Below are 16748 nucleotides of genomic sequence, written 5' to 3'. Positions count from 1 at the left end.
AGAGGAACGTGTGCTGCAGCAGGGACACATGGAAAAGTGTCAGGACACTGGAGTTTGACTCCTTGCAGTACATTTCTACACTCTGACTTCAACCACTTGCACCATCGGTTTTCTGATGGTCACACTTTCCATACATTAATGTTGTTTCTGAAAGACTCCAACTCTGCAGGGATGTTTGGCCTCCTCCTTTAAATGCCACAGAAATGACAAACCTTCTCATTTAAAGATTGGTGTGAACAGGCACATCCAAGAAAAACATTACACAGAGCGGCAGCACGGTGCACCTTTGTGATCATGTTACTCATGGTATGCTCACACTGATTATTCTGCATCTCTGACCTGAGCAGGATACACTAACAGTACATGATGCCCCACAATATGACCAGTCAGACTTCTGACAACACCAGCAGACAGTTTTTCTGAAGCATCGTGTTGGTTTGTGGAAAGTTGTATTTATTGAGTTTTCTGCTGGGAGTCAGGTAGTCTCATTGTGACTCAATGTGAGGATTTACTAGAGAAAGCCTCATTTTGACACTTTCATCATGTAGCCACGCTCATCTGTCCATGTTTGTGATTGGTTACTTGTTGCCAAGCCTTTACTATAAAGGACACATTTAGTCAACGCTGAATTAACTGACATGTAATATTAACAAAGTATTTTGCAAGTGCAACTCAATGAACGAGACAAAGCCTGAGTTTCTTTGATATGTAGACCAGGGAAGGAAGAGTCCAGCTCTAACCAACCCAGATAATTTCAACCCGTCCTAACCAGTTTAAACCAGATCATGGGTTTAATTAACTGGGTTTGGATTTAACGAGCTCCGTTCAGAGTATCAATTAGCCAAGACGATTTCAACAGAGCTCAGGGACAAACAGGTCCAAATCAGATGACCCTGTACAGGTGGATCTGTCTGAGAGCATCGGGGTCTGTGTCTCTGCCCAGGTAGACGTCGTAGTTGACAGGAAGCTCCTCCACCCAGTCAGGCTGCAACACCTCCTGTTTGACACAGACACAAACACACTGAGGAACAGACCAAGAACGGCTTTGTTCATGATGTTAGCAGTCACTTTATCCATGAGAGGAACAAACTTCATGCATCTGTCACAACATGAGAAACACGTTTTACTGTCCACATGTACGAACTGCTAACATCAGCCAAGTGTCACCTGCAGGGGATCCAGACTCTCGTGCAGACTGGGAACAGTGACCAGCAGAGATCCCTTCTTCCGGAAATTCTGCATGATGAACTTCCATGCCCTGAAAACAGAAAGTCATCATAGCTGTGTGCGTCTGACAGAGCGTACAGAAGGGTGTTTGTGCGCTTTGTACAGCCAAGGTCTTCTATATCAGGACATAATGAGACACATATGGTCTTTGGCAGGTCTCCATGTAGTTGTCTTAAGGTCCCACCTGAGTTTTCAGGTAGACTTTGACTGGCACGTGGATTCTTTTCATGAATTCTCAGCAGATTGAGAACAAACTGGACTGTCAGACCAGAACAGAGGTCCCAGGTCTGCTCTGGCTGCACGACGAACCCAAATCCTCACGTGTTCGTGCCAGTGTGCTGTGTTTGGGTTTAACCATTTGTACTGCTGTGCACTACAGACACACATCTCCACTTTGGTCTCACCTGACCAAAGCACATTGTTCAAATGAAGTTTGCAAACAAAGCCATGTCACCATGTGTTTTTAAAGAGAACACGCTTGCCCGCCCTGCACATTCAGTCTTTTTCCACCTGCACATGAACTTTTCAGCATGCTTAATGGAGTCCTCTGTTGTCTGAGGTAATCCTCTGATAACCCTTCCCAGACTAACGGGCAGTAATTGCATTTTGTACATGTATTTCTATCAGGGTTCATGCGCCTTTTTCAGGGTCAAATTCAAGCACCTTTAAACACTTTCAAGGTCCCTTTTCAATCTGCCACTGCGCCAATTTGATTTAATATTAATTTCTAGTATCAGCTGATGCGGGTCTAGCAAAGTGTTGCCAGGGGGGCAGGTAGGGCATTAACAGGGAGAGGGGGGCACAAAGAAATACTTTTCTTTCTTATTCTCATTTAAAATGTCTCGCTGTTAAAAAATAATTATCTGAATCTTACAACCAAAGTTTTATCTGATGTAAAATGAATAGAAATCATACATATACCAACAAGTTTTTTTAACTTATTTATTTACCGAATTTCCCAGAGGAACCCACCCGAGGGATTAATAAAGTTTCATCTAATCTAATCTAATCTAATCTAAGACTGTACATCACTGTCACAACAGGGTTGTTTTCATTCAAAGGCTTTATGGCTTTAATACCTGGTGGGCCGATTTTTTGTCCCAGTCCAGCCCTGGGCACGACACGCAGTGAGTTAATCTGAGAGGGTGCATTAAGAAATAAATTCAGCAGCTGTCCGATCAGCGCAGCATCAGCACCGTGGAAATACTCGGATACATCCATAGACTGGAGACAGAATTCACAATGTGTTTTCGGGACTTTCAGGTGTTTGGACCAATGTTTTATTTTCTGATCAAACCAGAAAGTTTTAATGAGCAGCTGGATTTGTCTCACATTAACCTGCTGGACACAGAGGACTTCGAAATGCAGCTGATTGAACTGAAAAGCTCGACTCTGTGGGGTCAAAGTTTGCAGAACTACGAACGCAGCTGGAATCCACAGCTGCGTGTTCATGGAGCTGCATGTTCACCTGCTGGACACTACCTGACAAGTTTAACTGTCTTCAGAACATTGCAGAGGCCTTATTGACAGTTTTTATCATTGTTGTGAGGAGACCATAAATAGCATTTGTATTTTCTGTTGTACAGTTCATTTGCTGTTATGTTGTTCTTGTTATGGATACAAACTTTTTTTTGTTTCCAAATAGCTGATAACTATTCGCTGATAGCTGCCAACATCTGTGAACAAATATTCTTTAAAGTTCTATATAGTGAGTAACTGTTAATATAGAGTGTTATTACATTTATTGATAATGCAATCATATGGCACATTGACCTCTGAGGAAATGTTAGATGCACTCATCATCAGAAAGGTTGCCGACCCCTGCTCTACACAAACGTAAATAACTGAGTACTGATTGCTCCGATCAGACATAGAAACAGATGATACAGATGTATACAGAATAGAAACAGGATGACAGAGTAATGCTGCAAAAATCACTCAACTGAGAGGTCAAAGAAAAGCTCCAGCTAATGCACTGATCCTGTTCATTTCTGCAGATTAGAGCTCTTTAACCTCCTAGGACCTGCGTCCACATATGTGGACGTCACATTTTGGGTTATTTAGACCAAAATACTCAATTTTGCTCTACAGGAGCCTGATATCCACTTACGAGGACATACTGCTACTGTTCTATCAACATTTTAAACTAATATCCTCATATGTGGCTCTGATTTTTCTTAAAAACAAAATTAAGTATTACTTCTGTAACACAGTGAATTGCAGTGACAGGTTTCTGTAACTGTAACAGCTGGGCTGTGGTGTAAAGCTCCTCCATGACATTGAACACCGAGTTGAACAAACCTCTTTAACTAAATAAAAGCACTTCTTTGTACAACCTTCTGAGACGTGAAGCCAGGAAGGTCTTAAACCTGCATTCTTTCTAATGGCCAGCAGGGGGAGACGACTCTGGCTGCAGAGAAGCTGTGAGAAAATCATCACAACTTTCATGTTTGTACACAAAATGCTGATCATTCGTTTCATTACAGGAGCAAACCAGTGGGACAAGTCTGAAACAGTACGTATGGAGGCCTGCGCCTTCACATGAACAGTCACAGTAGGAGATGTATGCCAGCGCTGTCCTGCTGTGCACACACGTCACAGGACTAAACCCTTATTTTAGGGCAAAGTCAGCACATTTGTTGCTGGATTGGACCGATGATTCTGTACGTACAGCTTTCTGTGCCTTCAAAGACGTCTGCCCTGATTCAACCAGTTCAGACCTGAGTGCATGTCAGCGTGTCCTCTCAACAAAACCCAGATCAAACTTTCACACAGATAACCAAACAACAAAACTGCCCTGCTGGTCTAATATTCTGTGTAACCTTACCTGACCTGTTGCTCGGGCTCCAGGAAGTACTCAAAGACGTTATTCATGACAACAACATCTGCGTTTTGCAGCAGAATATCCTGCGTGCAGACGTCAGCCTGGAGGACCTGCAGAGAGAAGAAACCACCTGTGGCTGAGCGGTCGTGTAGGCGATCGTCACGACTCAAACACACAAACCTGAACTCTGTCAGTCAGCTTGTATTTGTGCAGCATGGAGTCCTGCAGCCTGACGAAAGCCTCGCTGATCTCCAGGCCGAGCAGCCGGGACGCTGAGCTGTACACGTAGCCCTGAACACACACACACACACACACACACACACACACACACACACACACACACATTAAAGACAACAGGTGAAAAAGAAATGAAAGACTAACAAGCAACAACATTTGTTAAATTAAATTGAATGATTTACTTTTTTAAGTTTGTCACAAAAGTGCAGTCAGACCAACGTCTGAGCGTTTGTTCGTGTTCCTGGAAAACCTGCACGTCTGCACAGCTCCACTTATCAGGAAGAAGGACAGTCGGTCTAATGTCCTCTACAGTGACAAAAACAGCAACAGTGTGTGTGTGTGTGTGTGTGTGTGTTGACCTCTGACCCCATACAGCACGGCCCCCAGTCTGGATCCTACATCCACCAGTGTCCGGCCACTCAGATCTGGAAGAACGTGCTGGAACAGGAACCGAAGCTCGGTCACGGAGAACGAGTGAGAGATGAAGTCTGCCAAAGGAGACGAGGACAACGGTTTCATTCAGCTGCACCATCACCTCGTGCATCCACTGACGTGCTGAAAGTGGAGCAGCTTACTGGCTTAAGCCCGGGTCATCGTTTCAGAAGCCCGGGTCACCGTTTCAGAAGCCCGGGTCACCGTTTCAGAAGCCCGGGTCACCGTTTCAGAAGCCCGGGTCACCGTTTCAGAAGCCCGGGGTCTTTTGGAGTGTAATTTGTTTCATCGTTAGATGCCTGACTGACAACTAGGGCTGGGCGATATGACCCAAAATTCATATCTCGATATTTTTTAAAGCCATAAGTTAAGAACAAAAAGAGAGTTCTTAGTCACACTGTGTCCCAGATGTCACACAGGCATTTTTATTTACATACAGCGCAGATTTACATGAAGAAACTACTCAAAAATAAATTATCAGCATTTATTAAATAATCATGCTCCATAAATAAAAGAAAACAATGTTGGTTTTGTGCATAACAAAGAGCTCACAATTGTGCAGTCAAAATGCCAACAATCCCCTGTTCAGCACCTTTACAGCCACCTCATATATAGCCTTCGTAGAGGCTTAGTAATCTGGGTCCCAAACTCTGCTTCAGGTCCCAAAGTCAAACGAACACACAGCATCACTGAGAGTTACAAACTGTCTAAATTCTTTCATCTGTAATAAAATATAGCTTTTATATAGCTTTAATCCACATAAAAACAGCTGCTTGTTTAAGTGAAAATAAATGCATGGGTTTTTTTTTTTTTGCGCTAGTAAAGTTGTGGAGTTTTATTTTGTCTCGCATCAATTATATCGTCAGTTATATCGTTATCACAAATTTTCAAATATATATCGTGATAAATATTTTTGGCTCTATTAGATACAACTTGTTACTTTTCATATTCTATATTTATTAAGTTTTGCAGGCTTGTTTGCACAACAAGGCTAAATAATTATATAAACGTTTCTCAATCTAAATAGTCTACTATCATCTAGTTTTGATTCTGGTTCTGTTTTGGTTAAGTCCTAAGTAGTCCTGATTTTGAACTGTTGTAGTCCTGTTTTAATTCCGGATCAGTTCTGGGTCTGGTTGAAGTTTAGTCCCTGTGTCTTGATACAGCTCTGACTAGGGATGGGTATCGTTTAGGTTTTATCTGATACCAGTACCAAACCGGTACTTTTGAAATGGTGCCGGTGCTTAAACGGTGCTCGAACCAGTGCTTAAAGAATGAAGAACACACACTTTAACCAAAGAACCTCTCATGTTCAGCTGTTTTTTTGTAAAAAGATAACAATGTTAGCCTTTTCTGCAGCTACGGGGCATATATGGTATCACTCTTGGCTGGAAGCAGCTTAAACAATGGAAAAAACACAAACTTTGTCCAAAAACCTCTCATGTTTAACTGTTTTCCACTTTTTCTTTGGTCATTTTAGCCTTTTTGGCCAGGGTGAAGGGAGTATCTGCCATCAAACAAGAAGACAGCTGCATGTAGCTATGACGGTGTTTGCTAGTTCACCTTACATGCATTAATGTAATAACGTGGTTAGCCTACTCAACGTAAATTACACACGAACAACATGAAGCTACTCACGCAGAGAAGAACCCATCCCTAGCCCTGACTTTGTTCTGCCTTGCTGCTTAATTAAAAAACTAGTTTAAGGTGTCCTGCATATGTGATACATATTTTTTCCTATATGAAGTCATTCTTTTTTGAACAAAACTCATAACTCAGCCTAATAAATCTTTCAGTCACCCCCCCCCCCCCTGCATACTACCCTTTGGGGCTAAGCCCCGGGTGTATAAAATGTCTGGCTCCGCCTCTGGAGTCAACAGTATCCATGACACACAACGTAACGTTCGATGTGTCATTTCAAAAGCATCAGCTCTAAGAGCCGTGCTTACAGAGCGCTTTGTAGTGAATCAGACTCGACTCCCATTGAGCGAGACCGGCTACATTTCCTTTGGCTGCTCAGCTCTCACACAGTGGCTCAGCTATGCTCCAATCCCTCCATACTGTGGCCAATCACATGCGAGGACATAGGATAATATCATTATGTGAAAAACAGAGAGGGTGATGAATGCGACAGTCAGGTCGAGCGTGCGTCTGTCCTCTCAGTGAGTGAGTGAGACAGCAGACAGCAGTGAGGAGGGCTGTGCGAGTGCATCGCAGAAACACATAAATGTGCCTGAAACCCGTAAACGAAGATCTGGCTGCAGTTTAAAGACTTCTCAGTCTCGATACCCTCTGGTCTTGGTCTGGGTTTAGGTGGTCTTGACTACAAGTCTAGTGCGTTCTAACAAACATCGTCTCTACTGCACGAGGCTGTAACATAACCCTGCATCACTCTTATACTGAGCACTGTGTTTGTGAGCTAAAGGACCAACCGTTTGCTTTCTTGTTATTCAAACTGATCCTGAGTAAGACTTCACTATGTCAGGGGGAACAGCGACTGTGCCGGTGTGTCTTTAAACAGCTGTCATCTTAACGTGGCCCTAACACTTCTTCACACATATGCGAGTCTGCCAGCTAGCTACAGCTGCTAGGATAACACATGAGTTTAGCGAGCTGCTAAACATGTGGACCTGAACAAAGGTGAGCAGTGGTGATGTGCTCCCACCCAGAGGTGCAGTCCTGTGGGATCCACAGCTGAGGCAGTAGTTGCGGCTCATGAGCCCCCGTTCACACAGGGAGTCCACCTGCTCGTCGTCGTACAGGAAGCTGTCCACGTGAACCGTCGGCCGTGACCGCCGCTGCATCTGGAACACGGACCAAAGCTTCCTCGTCATCCTCATCATCACCACACCTCTCTCCATTAACATCATGAAGCTCAGACCTGTCTCCACTAACACCAACATGGACACTCACATGAGGAGGACACCGAGTGTCTCTCATGATCAGACGTACGCAGCAGACGCACAAACACAAAATACTGAAATATAATGGCTCAATATTTTTAAACTTCAGAGAGGTTTGAAAATGTTTGTAAGCCCCAAAAAATATGGCGTCATTTTTGTGCCACTATTCTGAGCGCACGTAAAAAGAGTTTGCAGGTGTAAGAGTTGTATTTTGAGGAGAAATTTATTTTGAGCGAAGAAAAGCTGAATTTGAGTGAACAAAACTCATTGCTGCAAAAACTGTATTTCAGTGTTTGCTATTATCCACACACACACACACACACACACACACACACAACAGCAGCTCCTCTCGCTCAGTTTTTGCATTTGCGCTCGCTCGCAATGTGTCGCAATCTCCGAAAACGTCAGAGCACTTATGCAAATATGTGGTGTCTTGATGAATCGAGCAGATATTTGAAGTTCACACAGAAACATTCTCGCATGAAAATATCTTAAAAGTTTATTTTGTGACCCAAACAGAGGAATATTTCAAACTCCGCCCCTCTGTGTTCCTCCGTCACTGCCTCGTTTGAGTTTTGGACGAAAGGGATTCTGGGATATTGCATTTCGTCATTTTGAGCTGATTGGAGACCAAAACAGCCAATCAGATATTTTTGCATCCAAGTCTGTGATTGGCTGGTTTTGTGGCACAAATATAACGGTGTAGAGAAAGAGTTGAACGCGCACGGGCAGAAATGTTGACTCTCGTCTGGATTATTTTTTGGTCAGCAGCTCACTGCTGAGTGACATTTCAGACACTGAGATTCACCCTATAGCTGTCAGCGATCATGCTCCTGTATCTTTAACACTAATACACAAGAATAATACTACGCCAAGTAAAAACTGGAGATTTAACACATCACTACTTAAAGATGAAGACTTTATTAAATATTTTAAAAAGGAATGGACTTCATATTTAGACTTTAATGACACTCCCGGAACATCTGCTTCTGTTCTATGGGAAGCAGGGAAAGCTGTGATGAGAGGTAAAATAATTTCTTTCTCATCACACAAAAAGAAAGAAGAAAACAAAAATATTCAGGAATTAGAAAAAACCATCAAATCCTTAGAAGAAGCCTACGCGTTCCACCAAGATCAAGAAATAATGAACAAAATATGCAAAACAAAACTAGAATTAAATGAAATTATTAATAGAAAAACACAATTCCTTGTACAAAGACTTCGCTTGCAGAATTTTGAACACAGTAACAAACCAGGTCGATTTCTAGCAAACCAGTTAAAAATAAATAAAGAAAAAACAACTATATGTGCTACTAAAGATTTATCAGGGAACACAATATATGACCCTGGAAGAATAAACAAGAATTTAGGGATTTCTATGAAACTTTATATTCACCACAAATAAACCCGTCTAAAAATGAAATTGATTTGTTTCTTGACAACGTAACTCTTCCAAAATTACTAGACAGTCAAGCAATGGCACTGGATTCGCCACTGACGCCAGGTGAACTCCAGGAAGCCCTGATAAGTATGCCCAATAATAAGGCTCCAGGTCCAGACGGCTTTCCTGCAGAATTCTACAAAGAATTCTGGACAATTTTGGCACCAGTATTCCATGGAATGTTGCAGGAAATCAAGAAAAATGGCAGACTACCACCAAATATGAATTCTGCTAACATTAGTCTCCTGCTAAAACCAGGAAAAGACCCTTTATTTCCCTCAAGTTATCGTCCAATATCCCTTATAAATGTAGACCTTAAAATAATCTGCAAAGCTCTCTCAAAGAGATTAGAGAAATAACCCCCCTCTTAATTCATCCTGACCAAACTGGTTTCATAAAAGGTCGGCACTCCTCAACAAACACTCGTAGATTACTTAATTTAATAGACTACTCATACAATAAAAACATTGAAACCATAATATTATCTCTAGATGCAGAAAAAGCATTTGACAGAGTTAACTGGAAATTTTTATTTGCAACTTTACACAAATTTGGTTTTGGAAACTCTTTCATAAATTGGATAAGAATATTATACAATTCCCCAACAGCTCGTATCAGAACAAATGACCAGACATCCTCCAGCTTTTGTCTCCTGAGGGGCACCAGACAGGGATGCCCACTCTCCCCTTCACTTTTTGCAATTTTTATCGAACCTCTAGCAGCAGCACTTAGACAGGCTACAACAATTAAGGGCATAAAATGTAATAACGTAGAACATAAAATCAGTCTCTATGCGGATGATGTGTTGCTTTTTCTGCAAAACTCACAAATCAACCTCTCTGAGGTAATTACTCTAATAAACTGGTTTTCAAGAGTTTCAGATTATTCAATTAACTGGCCAAAATCTACAGTTCTTCCCATTAACTGCTCCTTCCATAATTCATCTTCTGCCCCACTACAATCTGGAAATATTAAATATTTAGGTATTAATGTTTCTCCTAAGCTTTCAGACTTAATTAAATTAAACCACATCCCACTTCTAAAGAAAGTAGAAGGTGATCTGGCTAGATGGAAATCTCTACCCATATCACTCATGGGAAGGGGGCGACTATAAAAATGATGATCTTGCCAAAAATAAATTACTTATTTTTAATGATCCCTAACAAACCATCACAAGATTGGTTCAGATCTCTGGATTCACATATTTCTAAATTCCTTTGGAAAGATAAACCCCCGCGCATCAGCTTAAAAACGCTGCAAAGAACCAAGGATAGAGGAGGATTAGATCTGCCTAATTTTCACCAATACTTCTTAGCCAACAGGCTTCAGTTCATCTCAGAATGGTTAAAATGTACCCTCTTAGATGAGCCCTGGCTAGATGTTGAACAGGCACTATGCAATGATCTAGAGATTTCAGACCTACCATTTATTAGCTCAAACATCAAAAGACATGAATGCTTTAAAAGCATCAACATCAGCTTTTCTCTGACAGCATGGTGGGAGTTTCTAAAATAACGGAGTCTTCATTAATCCCATGCAAACGTACACCTATCTGGAATAACCCTGACATATTACAAAACAATAATATGATTAATTTCCCAGAATGGAGTTGTAAAGGAATTAAATACTTAGAACATATATTAGAGGGAACAGAATTTATTCCATTTGACAGACTAGTTACACAATATGGGATCAACAAGAAAAGATTTTTAGAATATCAACAAATTAAATCCATAGTAAAAAAGAAATTTAACCTCAGTCAAGTTGAATTACAAACACCACCAAGTGTGGTTCAATTTCTTACTCTTAAATCCCCCAAACTATTATCTAAAATATACAGAACACTTTCTAAAATAGATGAATCAATATCCCTTCCTATTGCAAAGTGGGAAGCAGATTTATCAGTCAGCTTAGACCAAAACGTCTGGTCTCAGATTTGCTTAAAAACCCTTAAATTGATTAAAAATCCCAATCTGCAATTAATACAATACAAAATACTGCATAGAGTGCACTATACAGGTCATCGAATGTTCAAGATGGGCTTTACATCCGCCAACAACTGCTCACACTGTCAAGGCAATACACCAGACAGTTACATCCACGCTCTTTGGTTCTGTCCACCAGTGCAGAAGTTTTGGCACGAGATATGTGAGGACTTATCAAAGTGTCTGAAATGTAAAATTCCAACCTCCCCTTTAGTATGCTTGTTGGGAAATTTGGATGATGTCACTACAGAAATTAATACAGTCCACATGGTTTTTATTGCCCTATGCATCGCCAAGAAAACGGTCCTCATGAACTGGAAAAATAAAAATAATCTTAATTCTAGCCAATATAGAAACTATCTAATAGATCACATTAGTCTCGATATAGCCTCTGCCACCACATTAGATCAATCCCTCTGGGCTCCTTTGATCGGCTCCATCACCTAGCGGGGGTAGGGGGTCGTGGTTTGGTCCCGCCTTGGCTATTGTGGTTGATGTGGAGGTTGGGATGGGTTTAGGGCACCTGGAGGACCCCTAGAGACGTTATCCCTGGAGGGCTTAACCCGGGGGTTGTGTTCATAACCTGGTTAGTGGCTCTGGTCGCTCTCAGAGGTTGTTCTCCTCGTGGCTGCGTGCAGCGGGGCTGGAGGATGGTCTGTGCTGGCGGACGTAGGTTACTGGCCTGGTTGCCCCTGAGTGGATCCGGGGCGGGCGTGGGGGTTTGGGGTTCGGGGGTGCTTCGCCTCCGTGCTGGGGCTCTGGCTGGGCCTTGGGGGCTTCGGTCCTCGTCGGTGTGTCGCCGAGGTTGTGGGCGGGTGGGTGCACGGGGGCTCAGCCCTGGCGCAGGGGGCCTCTTGTGCCCCCTGCGCCGGCCCCGGTCTGGATGGGCCTGGGCTCCCTTGCCTTGGTGGATACCAGAGGACGGGGGTGCATATTGGGGTCAGCGGGGGAGCTGGCCCTAGGGAGGGACACCCTCCCCTCCCTTCTTTTCCTCCCCATCCCCGGCTGCCTCCCTCTTCCCGCTCCACCACACCCACCCACACAGGTAGGGCTTTGGGGTGCGGGTGTGTCACCAGGGTGCAGGGGAGACATTCCCCCCCCCCTCTGTCCTCTTCTGGCCACCTGTGCCTCAATTTTATCTCACAACTTAGACATCCACATTACTGACACTCTCATAACACACACACACACACATTATATATATATATATATATATATATATATATATATATATATATATATTATATATATATATATATATATATATATATATATATATATATAGGGCCTTGAGGGTGGGCACGTTAACGGCGTCCAGTAGACGGTCTGTGTATTCAAACCTACCTCTGGCGCCGGTGCCCACCTCTCAATTTAAATCCATGTAGACATTGAGGGTTCTCGGGAGGGGCCGTGCTAACACCTGCTGCTCTCTGGCAGCAGCACCATGCTCTCCCTTGTTTTAAATACACTTTAGAGCAACACGCAGCAACACTACACTTGAGCAGGAGGAGGGAGGTATGGGGTCTTAACACACCCCCGTTCTCTGCTAGCCATCGGGGCGGGGGGGGCTGGGAAGAGATGCTGGCTGTCCGATTGGCCTCCCTGCTGCTGCGGAGCCTGGGGCGGTCTGCTTGCCTCCACCCCGGAGGGAAGGGTAACATCTCTTGGGTCTGGGTGCCGTTTCCACCTCTGGGGGCGAGGATACCTGGAGTATGTATAGAGTATGTTTGGGGAGTGTGATTGTGTGTACATGTCCATTTACGTTTATTCCTACGTTGGGTGAGTGCTGAGTGTTTGTATATGTGTGCATGAGGGTGGGAATGCATGTCTGTGTCTGTGTGTGCCTGTTTGTCTGTGTCTATATGTCAGGTCGGGTCTTAGACTCCACCTCTCTGGGAACTCCCAGGCCCTCCAAAGTGTGGAGGCCTATCTCCCCTCACCACACTCCCTGCCGGTGACTGATGCCCTCAGGGGTCGGTGCATTGTTGGTTCTTGGTGTCCGGGGCTGGGTGCTCAGGTCATGTGCCAGCTCACTCCCGGTGGCTACTTGGCGGGGCCTGGCGCCTGCTGCTCGGTCAGGCCTCTTCCGGGCGCGGGGGGCCCTCGGGCCTCCGGCCTCTGTGCCTGCGGCTCGGTTCACTCTGGCACAGCTGGCTGCCGGCTGCATAGCCCCCTCTAGCTTCTGCCCGGTGGCTACTGGGTGACCCCTCGTCTGGGGATCCTCAGCCCTTCCCATGAAGGTGGCACGGATGCCCCTCCGGTGGTCCTCCTTGGGCTCTTGCACTCTGGGGCCTCTGGATGTCTGGGGCCTGGATCTCCTCCATGCCTGCTTCATGCCCTGGGGGACGGGGCTATGGCTCTCTACATCCTCTAGCAGACCATTACATGGGGAAACCATTTGAATACAAGCGCGCCGATCCACACAGGTGTGCACACGGGTGTTCACTGTTCGTAGACTTAAATCACACCTTTCTTGGCTGCTACTTCAAAGCACATTGTGCGCTGTCTGTCCTGCGTGCTGCACAACAACATTCAATATTTAGTATTTACTGCTGTTTACACTTAGCTAGATTAATGCGATGGTGTTGTGTATAGTATGTTGCTTTGTTTTGTTTTTTTTTGCTTGTTTATTTAATAAAATAAATAATAAAAACAAAGGTCGATCAAATGGACCAATACGGCAATGCCATGATGATCCATTTGGCAAAATAAATCCATTGGGTCTCCTTGTTGGTCTTCAGACAACAATTCTGACGGCTAAAGAACCAAATGGGACAGGAAAAAAAAAAAAAAAAAAAAAAAGAAATGTTGAGAGCGCGAGCAACACAATGCGAGCAAGCGCAAATGCAAAACCTGAGTGAGAGGAGCTGCTGTTGTGTGTGTGTGTGTGTGTGTGTGTGTGTGTGGATAATAGCAAACACTGAAATACATTTTTTGCATGCATGAATGAATTTTGTTCACTCAGATTCAGCTTTTCTTTGCTCAAAATAAATTTCTCCTCAAAATACAACACTTACACCTGCAAAACTTTTTTTTTTTTTCCGTGCGCTCAGAATAGTGGCACAAAAATAACGCCATAAAAAAACGATATAAAAATATAATATGACTAAATATCTAATAGTGTTTTTTATTTTAAGTCAAATAAATATTGGGGAAAAGCTTGAAGTAAAATGAAAACTGCATATTAAACACAATGTGGGCGTGGCTCTGTAGTACAGTCATGTAAACATTAATGGAAGGTGTGTCACATTAAAAACACTTATTTGCCTCCAAAACACAGAAAACTTCTTTTTAAAAGGCCAAACAGAGCTGTGATGATTAGAAACAATAATAATAATAATAATAATAATAATAATAATAATGGATTGCATTTATATAGCACTTTTCTAGGCACCCAAAGCGCTTTACAATGCCACTATTCATTCACTCTCGCATTCACACACTGGTGGAGGCAGCTACAGCTGCTCTGGGACAGACTGTGGCTACAATCAGTGTAAAGTAAATTAAGTAGTAACACCACTTTTATTATTAACTTATGAAGGTCATAATGAACTTCTGATCACAGAGTGATGCAGGAGCACTGATCAGCAGTGTGCAGTCCTCTACCTGCTCAGTATTCAGACAGTACCTTACTGTAGGCAGCGATCTCAGAGGGCAGCATAGCGTCGGGGGGCACATTAGCCCGCAGGTCCTCTGCAATACTCTGCAGCAGCACCCTCCCGTTATCTCCCAGCAGCTCGTCCTCCAGCTCATCTGCAAGAAGGCATTCACACACGCACGCACACACACACACACACACAAAAAAAACACACACACAACACACACACACACAAACAAAACACACACACACACAAACAAACACACACAAACACACACACACACACACAAACACACACACACACACACACACACACACACACACACACACACACAAAAAAACACACACACACACACACAAAAAAACACAACACACACACACACAAACAAACACACACACACACCACACACACAAACAAACACACACACACACACACACACACAAACACACACACACACACACACAAACACACACACACACACACACACACACACACACACACACACACTGAGTAAAGCGGAAATGACGCTCAGCAGTGACAGCATGCTGTCAGTCTGTGGGGAAGGTGTAACAAACTCGTAAAAACCCCGAAGCGTCCCACTGTGTATTACTCCTGAAGTGTGCGTGACTGTGGAAACAGCGCGACATGGTGACGACACTGTGAGGAGTCCCCCGCTGAAGCCGTGACCTACGAAGCCCACGCCACACGTGCCGTGTGTTTACCTGAGTTCTTCATCCAGCCCAGCAGCTGCGTGAGTTCAGCCGGCCTCAGTCTGCTCAGCAGCCGCTTCAGCTCTGATTTAGCTTCGGCCACGTTCATGTTCACGCTGGAAAACACGCAGGACGCTGTTACAGGCGCTGCACGCCTCTGAGAGACGCCGAGCTTCTTCTTCTCTGGCTTTAATGGCGGTTTGCACGCGTTCACGCTGCACTACCGCCGCCTATCAAGCTATGCAGTCATTGTCTGGAAGGCTAACAGCGGCGTAAAACTGGCTTCAATAAAACTTAAATAAATTAGTGCGTATGAACGAGCTTCTTCTGTCCCGCTGTGCACTGCGGGAGGTCCGTGTTTCCCTGACCTGACGGGTCCCAAGCAGCAGCCTGATGACATGTCAGTCCAGCAGTGCCTGTCAGCACTCCTGCTGCAGCATTTGGCATAAACACAAGGTGATGATGATGAATGACAGTAGTCCAGGAGAAATAAACCCAGGAACTAGTTTTTCAGCGTCACTCTGAGACAGCTTGTTTCTAATTCTAGAGATATTCTGCAAACACAAGAAATCATCCCAACATATTTGTTTAGTGGACACTTTGGAGGACATATCCAGGCAAACATACTGGCATCCTGTAGTTAAGTAGACGTATAGACACTATTGTTTAAAAATACTCTGGTGAAAGCTAAAGTACTGATTCAACTTCTTTACTTAAGTAAAAGTGAAGACGGATGTGTTACTGCTGCTTTTTCTCAGCAGCTGATCAGAGTTTCCTCCTCTGGTGTTCATCCCCCTCCTTTCTTTCTTTCCTGTCCCCTGGTCCTGTCGGGTTCTGATTGTAATACCTCAAAATGAAAAAATGAATAAATTCATACATTTACAATAATAATAATAAAATATGACAGTCACGTGGAAGCTGTATTAGTCTGCTTGGGAAAATAAATCTGTTCTGGTCTTTTTTCGGCCTTCAGACAATAATTCTGATTGTTACAGTGACAGGGGGAATAAAAGAGTAGCAGTAGTAATCCAAAAAATAAATACACTTAATAAAACAAAAGAGGAGAGCGATGTGATGCAGTCAGTCCTTTCAGCTGTCACACAGTTATCGTCTCCCCCTGACAGACAGAGAGATGCTTTCAAGCAACTCAGCACTGCAAGCTGCAACTTCACGCAGCTCTCCTATTTATTTATTTATTTATTTATTTATTCAACAATTTCTACAACTGACGTATGTAAAACTGGCCCAATCCTATTTGATGTTGCATTCAGGTGCGCTCGGAAATCTCTTTTTAAGCATTGGTAGGAGAAACCAGACTACAGAAAACATTTCTGGAAACGAAAACAAGAAAATGATCCTAAAAACCAAAACTGTTTATATTTTTGTTTGT

The 16748-nt window shown here is 43.6% G+C and overlaps 2 protein-coding genes and 1 long non-coding RNA gene across 4 annotated transcripts in view; 2 read left to right on the top strand and 1 right to left on the bottom strand.

Annotated features, from left to right (window-relative positions):
- The window catches only part of LOC146496756 (uncharacterized), a 496205-nt gene that overhangs the window by 170155 nt on the left and 309302 nt on the right, over nucleotides 1-16748 (top strand). The window lies entirely within an intron of this gene.
- LOC146496757 (uncharacterized) overlaps nucleotides 1-16748 on the top strand; it is a 358433-nt gene that overhangs the window by 94672 nt on the left and 247013 nt on the right. The window lies entirely within an intron of this gene.
- LOC146496765 (uncharacterized) lies at nucleotides 773-15631 on the bottom strand. Of its 2 annotated transcripts, XM_085142533.1 has the most exons (8): nucleotides 15371-15620; nucleotides 14678-14802; nucleotides 7386-7524; nucleotides 4655-4776; nucleotides 4232-4342; nucleotides 4055-4161; nucleotides 1168-1258; nucleotides 773-997 (listed from the first exon to the last, which is right to left on the bottom strand). In XM_085142533.1, exons 1-8 carry the CDS (start codon nucleotides 15465-15467, stop codon nucleotides 884-886), a joined length of 906 nt encoding a protein of 301 aa, XP_084998659.1. In that variant the 5' UTR covers nucleotides 15468-15620; the 3' UTR covers nucleotides 773-883. The 2 variants fall into 2 exon arrangements, with proteins under 2 accessions (XP_084998659.1, XP_084998660.1); XM_085142534.1 differs by lacking the exon at nucleotides 773-997 and having other exon boundaries at nucleotides 1255-3648; nucleotides 15371-15631.

The sequence above is a fragment of the Neolamprologus multifasciatus genome, chromosome 19 (genome assembly GCF_963576455.1).
Source record: "Neolamprologus multifasciatus chromosome 19, fNeoMul1.2, whole genome shotgun sequence".
Lineage (NCBI taxonomy): Eukaryota > Metazoa > Chordata > Actinopteri > Cichliformes > Cichlidae > Neolamprologus > Neolamprologus multifasciatus.
This window is presented reverse-complemented; position numbering and strand designations above follow the sequence as displayed.

Coding starts and splice junctions, on each gene's coding strand:
- LOC146496765 (XM_085142533.1), bottom strand. CDS start 15,467: ATGAACGTGGCCGAAGCTAAATCAGAGCTGAAGCGGCTGCTGAGCAGA. Junction 4,777..7,385: donor CCACAGGACTGCACCTCTGG/GTGGGAGCACAT, acceptor CTCCTTTGGCAG/ACTTCATCTCTCACTCGTTC. Junction 1,259..4,054: donor GAGCCCGAGCAACAGGTCAG/GTAAGGTTACAC, acceptor TTCTGTTTTCAG/GGCATGGAAGTTCATCATGC.